This window comes from Eucalyptus grandis, chromosome 4, assembly GCF_016545825.1.
Source record: "Eucalyptus grandis isolate ANBG69807.140 chromosome 4, ASM1654582v1, whole genome shotgun sequence".
Taxonomy (NCBI): domain Eukaryota; kingdom Viridiplantae; phylum Streptophyta; class Magnoliopsida; order Myrtales; family Myrtaceae; genus Eucalyptus; species Eucalyptus grandis.
In genome coordinates, this window is record NC_052615.1 from 3,859,576 (window position 1) to 3,871,774 (window position 12,199).

The following is a 12,199-nucleotide window of genomic DNA, read 5'->3' on the forward strand; positions in this document are numbered from 1 at the left end:
CAGAATCCGAAAATATGTACACAGTATGCAATTACCAGATAGCATCTAAGCAATCTCCAACTACCTCACGCAAAACCTCCAGGTACGACGAGAGGCTTTCATGATGCCTGATTTTCGGTGGACCATGAGTCCTTCCTGAAACTTTATGGTATCTTTAACTTGAGGTTCTCTAGGAAGATATGAATTGTTCATTAGTAGAAGAGCTATCACCTTGCAGCCGTAGCCTTCTATTTTTTCTCCAGTATCTTACATCTAAACACTTTTCATTCATTACCCACCATCACCATCATCATCATCTAAGATGAGTCTTAACTTGGGCTCAGGAACATATCCAGCTTCCTTCTTATGATATGCTAGTTTTCTGAGCACTTCGTATGTGTCTCCTATCTGATAGTGGAATTGGTCCTTTTCTGGAAATTTGTGCATTATTCTTTATCTCAATCCAACTGTTTGCCACATCTTTTGTCAAATCTCTCTCCTCCATTTGCTTCCTTACTCCGCAGGAATCATCCCATCTGTTAGTTTGGCATTTATGCTTGATAACATAACATACCTCGCAGCATTTTGCAGTTCCAAATTCAATAGAGCATCCACAGCTTTTCGGGCAATAACTAGATTACCATGGACTTTGCATGCACCCAAAAGTGCACCCCACATTCCAACATGCTTTGATTTGTTTGAGACACTCTCTATTAACTCCATGGCTTCCTCAAGTCTGTTTTTCCTCCCGAGCAGATCGACCAAAATAGTGTAGTGATCGAATCTGGGTTGGAGGCTGTAATCCTTTTCCATTGCATTGAAAATCTGAAGCGCTTCAACATCTAGACCTGTGTGGCTGCAAGCAGATAGAGCGCCAAGAAACGAGATAAGGTTGGGTCTTACATTCATCTCTAGCATTGTCTTGAGAAAAACAAGTGACTCATGGCCTAGACCATTTTGCGCAAACCCAGTTATCATCGAATTCCATGATACAATATCCCTTTTCAGCATCCTCAAGAATAAGATCGCAGCTGATCTCATGTCACCACACTTGCAATAAATGTCAATTAGAGCATTCCATATGAATATGTTCTCCAAAGCTTTATTAAAGCAGGTCCTCGCGATGTAACCATGGATCTGTTTGCCTCTTTCACCAAGTGCTTGATCAGCACAAGCACATAGATCACTGACAAAAGTATGAGGACTTGGTTGTATTCCTTCCTCATGCATTTGAAGAAAAAGGTCCAAAGCTTCATCACCATGGCCATTCTGCACAAAGCCTGAGATCAATGCAGTCCAAGAGACCGTGGTCTTCACATATTGTTGAATATTGCACAAGCGTCATCTAAGTTCTGAGCTTGCGTATAAGCAACATCCATGGAAGTCCAAGACACAATATCCTTCTCAGGCATAACCTCGAATAACGCACGACATTTACCATAAGCATCAATCAGGGAATTGTAGGTGATCTCAGTAAATTCCAAGGCATTATATGATGGCAACTCCATGAACCTGGCGCAAGAACTTAAATGCACCCAAGCGAGCACAAGCACCCACAACACCCACAAAAGTAAACTCATCCATGAACAGACAATCATATTCTTTTTGCATATGCATGAAGACGCTCAGAGACTCCACATAAAACCCATGACGGGACAACCCAGAAATCAAGGAATTATAAGAGACAAGAGCCCTCTGCGGCATTTCATCGAACAAGACGAGGGCCTTCTTGAAATCGCCTATCCGAGCATATGCAGATATGATGGTGTTCCAAGAGTAACTGTTCATTGTATCAAGATCATCAAAAGCCTTGTGGACGGTCATGCCGAGCTTCAGGTGTTTCTCGGCGACGCATCTTGCGATGAGAGAGACATAGTGATCGATGGTTGGGACGATATCGCTGAAGAACATGGCAATGCACCAGCCGTCTCTTCCATGAAAATGGTGTGCTTTGCATCTTATTACTTTAACATCCGGCACGCGAAGTGATATTGGAAAGAAATGGCGAAAAGTAATTGATTTAATGCTTGTTTGGAGTTAAAAAAGTCAATAGTAGTTTTTTTTTTTCTAATTACTTTTTTGTTAAAATTTATATTATTGTTCAACTCTCAGAAAATTATCAAAAACTTATATGTGAATCTACCAGTAAATTTTAAAAAATGGAAACAAATGATATAAACAGTCCCCAAATTTTTAATTTGTTTAATGTGATATTCGAACTTTGATTAAATGTGTTATATCGTTTTAAACTTTAATTTGTATAATGATGTTATGAACTATTAATAAATGTTCAATCTTGTGCTTAAACTATATAGAAATGATGAATTTAGTCAAAAGACTAAATTAAACATTTATAAATAATTTAGAGATCACATCAAATAAATTAAAAATTTAGAGATAATATTATACATTAAGCCCAAGTTCAATGACCATTTGTGTTATTATCCCTTCGAGGGGATAAATGTACCATAAGTCTTAAAATATGTCGCAAAGGTGCAATCATATTCAAAATTTTCAAAAAGTACAATTAAATCTTAAAATTTATAAACGGATGCAATTGAATCCCACTATTAACTCCTTCAAATTCAGTTAATGGGAAAAAAATAACATGACTTTTTTTCCCCTGAAGATAGAGGCATTGAAATGATTGCCATATCAGCAAAATTTAAGAAAATGTAAAAAAAAGAAAAAGAAGGGAAAAAATTGATTCCAAGATTTCTAAAAATAAAAACCTGAAAAAGTAAAAAATTGGAAAAAGAGGAAAAGTCAAATGGTGGAGAACCAAGAAGGACAGTGCTTGGCCGGTGTTCCTCGCCGGACTTAGAAGAAGCCAGCTCGGCCCTCACTACCACCTTCCCATCTTGAGAAAGGAACGAAGTGAGTGAGTGTGCATGCCCGCAAGCAATGAGCGAACCAAGCAAGGTGGCAGCCCCTGGCCACTTGCCGGTGAGGCCAGCTGCGACCTTGCCGCTAGCTGCCCTTGCCCGTTCGGCAACGATGGCCGTGACCCTTGCTCAGATTTGCAAAGATTATCGAAAGGGTGCCGGTGCTCGACTGCGAGGTGGCGGACGCCAAGAAGCTCGGGGACTTAGAGAGGTGCATGTTCGCGGTAACATGTTGAAGAAGATCAAAGAATATAATCTTTGGCTTCTCCAAGAGCTCCCAGAACGAGGTAGGCAAAGAAATTTCACACAAAACTAAAAGTAGAATAAATTTCATGAATTAAGTTTGATTATGGGAGGATGAATTCGTGCAACAACGAATGCAATTTCCACTGTCCAGAACACTGTTCGGAGCATCTTTCTTTTTCTTTTTTTTTTCTTTCTAAATGAATGATGTTCAAAACTACTTGATGGAGACGAATTCACTGCTCTAGAATGATTTCTTGTCTGATTTTTCTATCCTTTTTTAGATCTTTATTTCTCCAAAATTTTCAAAAAAAAATTTCATATCATCATTACAAAATAGAACATTTGGCATTAGCAACCATATCAACGCCTCTCTTAAAATGAACACACCACGTCAAAACCAAATTGAGAATAAAATGCAATAAAAATACCAATATTTAACATAAATTTTACACTATGATTGCATTTACTTTAGATTTAGATATCTACGTATAATATCATGATAGTAATTCAAATTAATTTCACCCCATGTATTATAAGTAAATAAGGTCGGATGGCTACCCAACCTGCTAAATGCTGAGAAGACACAGTACTATCGTTGCACATATTGATGTCTCCGGTCTTGGAAGTTCTATTCAAACCACCTATAATTGGTAAGCTTTCGCTACTATTGCAAATATTTTTGGAGCTTTACTCCTTTCCGGCTGAATGCAACTTTTGACAAATAAAATATATATGACATAACTTTCGTATGACATTTATTTGATTGCCATAATTAATTTTTTCCCATTATTGAAGTGTTATAATTTTTTTTAAAAAAATTTCACTTGAATGTCACAACTTTACTTAACTGTCATAACTTTTAAAAACGTTGATCACAGATATTATACCATGTCGAATTTTTGACACTTGAGTGAATGATTTTAAAAAGTTATGGCACAATCAAAAAAAAAAAAAGGTTATGGCATTTAAGTGAGAACCGAAAGAAAGTTATATCACTTGAGTGATCCTAAAAAAGTTATAAAACTCAAGTGAGTGTTGCATGGAAGTTATACCATTTGTAGTGTTACTTTTCCTAGCTTTTTTTTTGTCTTACTTGGACATAATTCATCTCAATTAATTAAAATATATGAATTCCACATTAATATATGTAAAATTTGAATGGGCTTGGGTTTCACCTAAAAAGAAGGGTTTTATCATCATTAAAAGAGTATCAATAAGCATAAATTGAATGATTTCTAAACTAATAAAATGCATGAAAATATCTTGTACATTCATCTTTCGTGCCAAAGAATCTTTGCATGGAAGTCATATCACTCAATCAATCATAAAAGTACCGACCAAAAAAAAAATCAATCATAAAAAGGTTATAACACTTGACTGAGTGTTGTATGAAAGTTATGACATTTGTGATGTTATTTTCCCTAACTTTTTTTTTTTTCTTACAAACTCATTGTGTATAACTCCGACATACTTAAAATACATGAATTCCACATTTTTTGATTTAATATATGTAAAATAAGAATGGGCCTGGAATTCACTTCATCATCATTGAAAGAACATCAATTAACGTAAATTGTATGATTTCTAAATTAATAACATGTAATGAAAATCCTCTTGTACCCTCACCTTTCGTGCCAAAAAGTTTTCTGACTTCCAGAAATTTCCCTGAAACTGAAGTCGTTTACTCAAAAGTCAAAAGCAAAGCGTATTCACTTTTCCCGGTCTGCTTGTAGTTTCCCTGCAACTGGCAAGCCCTCACTTTCCCGGAAGGGCACGGCGAAGGAGGGTGAATTCACCGTCTTGTAGAAGCTTGCCTCTCTTCAGCTGAACTCGAAAGCCAAGAGCGTTTATTCTTGGGATCTTCATATGCTTCTCAACATTTGATCCGGACTCTTCATCTTCACCCCCTCCATCTCCGGTAGTTTCCTCTCGTTTATTTGCCTTCTTTTTAATGAATTGGACCTGTTCCGTGATGCAACGAGATGCGGAATTTGATGGAAACAAGAGAGGGACTCTCAGATCAGCATCAAATTCTTTCCTCAATTGACTCCGTGATTGATCACTGCCAGTTGCGTCTAACACTTATAGCTTTAGCCTCTAACTCGAGTCACATGCTCAAACCCTGCTCATCCACTTCCATCTATGCAACTGTCAGGCCTCAGATCCTGAAACGCAATACTACCACCAAGATCGACGCCTAAACCCTTGACTAGTCGACTTTGTACCGTGTTGAAAAATCGGAACTTTTTGATATTGGAGAGCAGGAATGGCAAAGAAGAAGAGACCCCACGAAGCTGAAGCGGAGGCAAGTGGTGTCGGCGGCATCAGCCCTCGCGATGATGAGCCGAAGAAGAGGAGCGGCAAGCAGAGGAGGAGGGAGGGCGGCAGTGGCGAAGGCGGAGGCAAGAAATATCTTCATGCATAAGATTAGGGAATTCCTAAATCTAATAAAGGTAAAAACACTTTATGGAATTGCTCCTCTTTAAATTTTTTAATATTGTATTTAAAATCGACTTTTTAAATATTTTTCATTTTTTTTCTTTTCCTTCTTCCTCCTCTGCCAATCTCTGACACGTGGGTCCATGAGGGCCAGCCTTGTCCAAGGCTTGCCAAGTCAATCATTGTCGAGCCTCGACAATGGTGCTAGTGGCTTGTCGTGACCATCGCCAATGCCTAGTGACCATGACCAGAAAAGAAGAAAGAAGGAAAAAAAGAGAAAATAAAATAAAACACATGAAAATAGAAAAGAATGAAAAGAAAAAAACTAAATTAAATTATATTAAAAATTATTTTCAAAATGGTTTGTTTTTTTTTTTTTTTACCTGAGATAAAGTTATGATATTGAAATCATTTTCAAATAAGATCTAAACATCATAACATATTTTCTATCACATATTATCAATTAAAGGAAAACTAACCATTTTCCTGAAAAATAATTTCCCGAAGAACATTTTCCTTTTTCAGGAAGTTTTTCCCCAAATAAACTCATTGTAAGTGTTTTTATATCCACTTAGACCTAATTTTGAACCTTGTTTTGGAGATGCCAAATTTTAGATGTGTCCTTCTCCTCGTACTAATTTACTTAAATTCAAGGAACTCTAAAGCGAGATGAAATCAAGTTTGGGACTATACGTGCCCTGCCCAGAAGATGGAAGGCTTTGCTTTTCCAGTATAGGAAGGGCTTAAATTATAACCGAAACTATTTACACCAAAAAATAACCTAATTCCTTCAAAATGGATAAATAGTGGGCTTAGTCAGTTAAGTAAGTCCGGTTGACTGCTATTGATCAGTCCATCGATGACCATAGCGTGTAGTTTTCGGCAAACTGTACAGCTATTGATGAGCAACGAATTGCGGTTAATTAAGGAAGATTGGTCAACTAGGGCACTTCAAACTATTAAACAAATTGACAATTCCAAGGCTTGAGTGTCAACATCTATGAAGAAGAATCGTCAAAAGTTATGTGTTGACAAAGTGGACGAGTAGTAAAGTGGCGTACAACGAAGTTCGTGAACAAAGAAAGACTTGACCAATCTATGATTGGTCAAGTGTTAGCAGCAAAGGGAGACTTGATGATAAGGATATCGATTGTGGGAAAAAATACCGAATGACCGTTGACTAGCCTATCTATAAGAATACCGAACTTGGCCTTGGAAGTTGCCACTGTTTATGTACGGTATTGGCATGCAGATAAAGGGACTAAAGTCTCGGGAGTGCAATTATAACCATACATATGGCAGCATCTAATTATGTAGGGATCCATCATCCAAAATATATAATTCTGAATGTACTTTTATCAATCTATTAATGTTATTTGCTATCATTTATCATATTTTGCCTGTAAATTTGTTGTTTATCTCCGTCGCAACACTTCTTGAATTCTAAATTCTAAATTACCACTAAACCTACTCACAAAAAACTGAAAATCGAGTTTTTGATGAAAGATTTTTCAAAGCCAATTGACTTTTTCTGTCCGGAAAAATGAAACGTCATATGCACTACGTTTGTTAATCACATTTAGACATATCAGTTATAAAGGGCTTTTTCATATCATTTGCACTTGAAGCAAATATATGTTTATCAATCGACATTAGAGTGATTCACAATTTAATATTTGAGAAAGTGGGAAAGCCCCATTGCTCATTTATCTTTCCTAGAGTGCAAATTCTGCCTTGAGTGCCGTTTGTTCTAAGCCAGAGAGGACGGATTTCTTCATTTGGTTACGAATTTGCAGCGGACGTGCTTCTTTTTTATGTTACAAAACCTTCTAATTTTTTTGAGATGATAATTTGTCTAACTTCAATTCATAACGTTCTTTTGTCCAAACGCAGTTTTTTTTTTTATCGATTTCATATTAAAGGTGTGTTTATTCCGTGAAAATGAATAATTTAAAATATATTTTCTTAAAAATGATCATTTGAATCGTTTAAAATAATTAGTCAATGAAATTTTTTCGTATTATTGACAACAATTTGTGTCTATATTTTTTCATAAAAGATAAAACTGTTATACCCTGATTATTTTTGTAAGTGATATAAGATAATATTTTTTAGAAGATATTTTAAAAGCCATTTATTTTTCTCAAAACTAAGGCACTCTAAAAGAGCCTAAAAAGCAATCACGCACGTGCTGTGCAAATTGGATCACGCTTGTAGTGAGAGCTAGGTAACTATCGTATCAAATTAAATTCAAAGTAATAAGCTATTCTAAGACACATTAATGCTAGATAAGTGGCTCTTTGTCTAATTAAGTTAGAGAGAGGGTGCTTTTGGGAAGGCTTTTGGAGAAAGTTTTTGAGAAAATGCAAATGGTGTTGAGTTAAATGAATTTTTCAAAATGTAAATTGTGTTTGGTAAATTGTATTGTAAAAGTCTATTATGAAATACTTTTGAGCAAAGTAGTATTTGGAGAAATTATATTTGTAAAAGACTTTGTCATTATAAAAAATAAAAATAAAAACAAAAAAGAGTTAGCCAAATAAGGGCGCATGTACGCCGATGAAGGGCAGGCGGTTCAACGAGGGTCAACATGACATAGATCCTACGACCAAAGCATGATCTGGATTGCTGTGATCGTCATCGAAGGGACGCGTGACCCAAATCTCGTAGGCCTGGTGACCTTCGCCACCAGGAGCCATTCCTACGATGGACCCAAACGATGGATCCCACTACCAATCCAACTCTGCAATCGCTTGATCCCCCCAAACTCTCCTTTGTCCATGATGGGGAGATCATAAAAGCACCAAGGAGCAAAGTAAAGCCAAACGGCAATACCTGCGACACCACTTGAACCACACACACCACTATTGGTCTCTTCAATGTCACAGGGAAGCAGATGATAGATCTAGGGATGGGGATGGATTCGAGGACGGGGGCTCAACCGCCGGAGGAGGAGAAAAGGATAGATTAGCACGATCAAAAATTTTATGCATTCTCAATGCACTCTTCAACATTAATTAGTACACATATGACTCTCAACCAATTTTGAGTACAAGTCAAAGTTTCCACTACTTTCATTACTTTGTGAGTTAAAGAATTTCGAAAGCCATCAAGTACACAACCCGATATATTGAAAGTTGAGTTTTAAGCAACAATAGTCATGAGAATAAATAAAATATCCCAAGCCATCAAAGAAATGATCTTATATTTTGAGTCAACAGTCTTTCACCACATCAAAAGGTCAAGATCAATAACTTTTTCATTTTTTTTCTTGAAGATGCTCATCAAGCTCATATTTGTTGTCATCACACCTTATTCATTCGAGTGCAAAAACATTTTCTTCTAAACTTAGGCGTTATACTTTTTATACATTCATTACCACCCACGTTAGTATTGGAACCACTACTACTTGCATTCAAACTGTGGCTATTAAAATTTCGATTACTTGAAATAAGAGAAGATTTATTCGACCAAAAAATAAGAGAAGATTTCTCATAAGATTCGTACAAATACTCCAATGCGTTCTTCACCTTGTAGTGCATCCATTTAATTTTCGATTTATTATCATAAATTTGTCCACACGAGAAACTCACATAATTCAACTTGGCTCTAGGATTTAACACAACTACAATCAACACCATCATTTTCACTTTATCCAAGCTTCCATAATATTTGTCAATTTTTTTTCATTGTCATACCCATAACTTGAATCTTATGATTCAAGCATCCACCGCATCTTTTAAATATCTATACAAAAGAACTATCTATTCAAAATAATCATTTGAAGTAACATATGAACTCTTCGACATCCGATTGGTGACATCATAGAATACCTTTAGAAATTTCGAAAGGATAATAGCATCTTCCCAATCACCATTTTTAGGAATTTTATGGTGTTAAGCTCTCTTGCAAAAAATAGATTATCTTCTTCCAGTCTTTCAAAAAAAAATTCTGAACTTTATAGCGGTGTTTAACATGAGATAAATGGAGTTTCATCTAGTGGCAACGTTAAGAATAACTGAACCCTTATAAGTGATCCGTTCATTCTCAATGCAAAATTGAAATGCTTTGTCTCTTGTATGAGAATTCCTCACATACCTAACAGCATTTTGGATACGTGCAATAGAGTCACACACCGTAGTCAAGTCATCTCTTACAATTAAATTTAATATATTAGCCATGCACCTCATCATCTAATATCAACAATTTTTCTCTTGAAAGTTTTCTCCTTTAAGTAACCAATTTCAACGTCATTCGAACTAGCATTATCTACGGTGATTGTGGACATTTTTTTTCTATTCCCCACTCTTGGATGCATTTCTCCACCATTTTCCTAATCTCCCTACCCCTAGGACTATGCATCACCACAAAATTAAGATTTTGAATGAAACTCTATGTATTAGTCGTGAGTACGATCCTAGAATTAATATTTCCAAAATAAATCTTCAAACAAGTTTTTTCATAAAAATATAGCTTCATACAATCTTTTGCCACTGTAAAATGTGATAAATGTTCGAAGATAGGTTATAACTTACTGATAAATTCACGAAATCCAACACATTCAATCAAGGAAAAATGTTGTTTATCAATTGTGATAAACCGAGCAAGTATTTGCCTACAACGTTCTTAATTAAATGATCATGTTGATAAGACGCTACTAGTACTAGAATCTCTCCATACTTTACTAGCCAAGTCTACATTACATGATACGAAGAATCTCTGCCTCTTATCTACATTGCGAGGAAACTTCTTGCACGTGATCAAATACTTCTTCATTACAAAAGTATCGTTAGCAATACGGTATTTAAATATAGATCGACAATGAATGCACTTTACTTGATATGTTCTTCCATCCTTATCATTGATTCTTGCATAATGATTCCAGCATCCATATGTATATTTCTTATCACGAGAGGGAAGACAAGAACCAAATGTCTTGTTTGTGGCACTCATGATAGAAGATAGCTCTTTTGTGATCAGAGTTATCTCCTCATATCTCTCTACCTCCATTGACGTGTTATCTTGATACATTAACTTTGCACATACATAACAATATGAGAATATTGTTAGAAATTTCACAATAAATATCAAACATTTATAAACTAGCAAAACAAACTACTACTCGTGTATTTCAATTTGGAATGATATGTACCTATATTTATTCATCATAATTTAGATTGTTGTTGTTTTTACCTCATCTAAAAGCAAAAGCAATGTTTTTACAAACTTTTATAGACATCGAGTGGCATATCCTAAAGGAAACAAACTCTATCAATTAAGCAACATAATTCTATACAATAATATTTTTGTGCTTGATTTCCTCATATAAAAAGTACAAAAAATATTTCAAACAAATGAAAAAGGGAAGTTGAAAAAGGGAAGACGACTTCACAAAGATTCCTAAGATGACTTATGAGACCATTTTGACCAATCATTTTGGTCCAATTCCCAATACTTGGGTACGATTGGATTGGACTAAAAACCAATCATCCTAAATTATGGCAGTGACATAAGATGACAAGAACATGACATAAAACCGCCTAATGAACAAGGTGATTGTGTGAGGGCAATCATAATCCCTCAAAGTACATAGAATGAAATCGGTAGGTATCTCTAAAGTCCCAACCATAGTACAAATACATGCAGATATGGATGTTATCATAAGTGAATGGACAATAGTATAGACATTTAAATCTACATATACATAGCTTTTGTTTCAACTTTGAGTGCTATTTGATCACCTTCTTGCATTCGACAATTTAACTCAGTGCCAAAGCATAGGCAAACAAAGACAAGAGGAACTAGAGACAGTCGCAAAACGTGGTGGAAGAAATCTAAAGAGATAATGCAATGTTATAAACTAGCAAGTAATAATCAATCTTCAAAGAATCTATCGTGGTAATCTTAATATACTTAGCATTTTTCGAAAACCAAGATGGTGGCAATTTCTAGTCCATCGACGGTAGATCGAGTTTGGTGGCAATTTCTAGTCCATCGAGGGTAGATTGAGTTATCTAATCTAGCATTCTGCTTCTGAGGTGCCACATACAAAATTTCGAGAACTCGATCTTCTCTAACATATGCCTCAAAAAGAGATTAAGACAATGCACTCCGCGAATTTAACTCTCTTATATATTTGTGATAGAAATCGATCAACCCCCTCAGAAGCATACAGATCAATCTCTATTTCAAAACAAATTCAAAAAGAAAACCAACCAACCCATTTCATAATCGACACGATTCATGTTCGAAATAACTCAAGAATACAAGTATTTCCTCCATTAGAACCAAGTCGATCGGAAATTGAAGAAACTCGAATCCTAAATAAACCTAGACATAACGTAGTGCAAACCATGCAATTGTAAGTAAGATATAGCATCAATATACACAAAACTAGTTTAAAAGTATTGACCGTTGATTCAAATTCAATGTATCCACTTCGAAACCATTGAAAGCAAACCAAAACTAAAATAAAAACTGAAATAGACCTATGTCTGAATCGAACCGTACAAACATTCTAGAGAACTTGAAATGAGTAAACACATGAAACAATCCCAAGTGGCATTTAAAAAATAAAGAACTTGACATGAACAATTGTTGAGGTGATCTGATTTTGGCTTGCCGCAGTTCCATAAACCCGAAACAAACTC

At 35.6% G+C, this 12,199-nt stretch overlaps 1 protein-coding gene across 1 annotated transcript; it reads right to left on the minus strand.

Annotated features, from left to right (window-relative positions):
* Positions 1 to 492: 492 nt before the first annotated feature.
* On the minus strand, positions 493 to 1,890 carry LOC104442500 (pentatricopeptide repeat-containing protein At4g16835, mitochondrial). The gene is made up of 3 exons (XM_039311518.1): positions 1,492 to 1,890; positions 1,316 to 1,394; positions 493 to 1,259 (listed from the first exon to the last, which is right to left on the minus strand). The coding sequence occupies exons 1-3, from the start codon at positions 1,888 to 1,890 to the stop codon at positions 493 to 495; spliced, it is 1,245 nt and encodes a 414-aa protein (XP_039167452.1).
* Between the last annotated feature and the right edge of the window lie 10,309 nt (positions 1,891 to 12,199).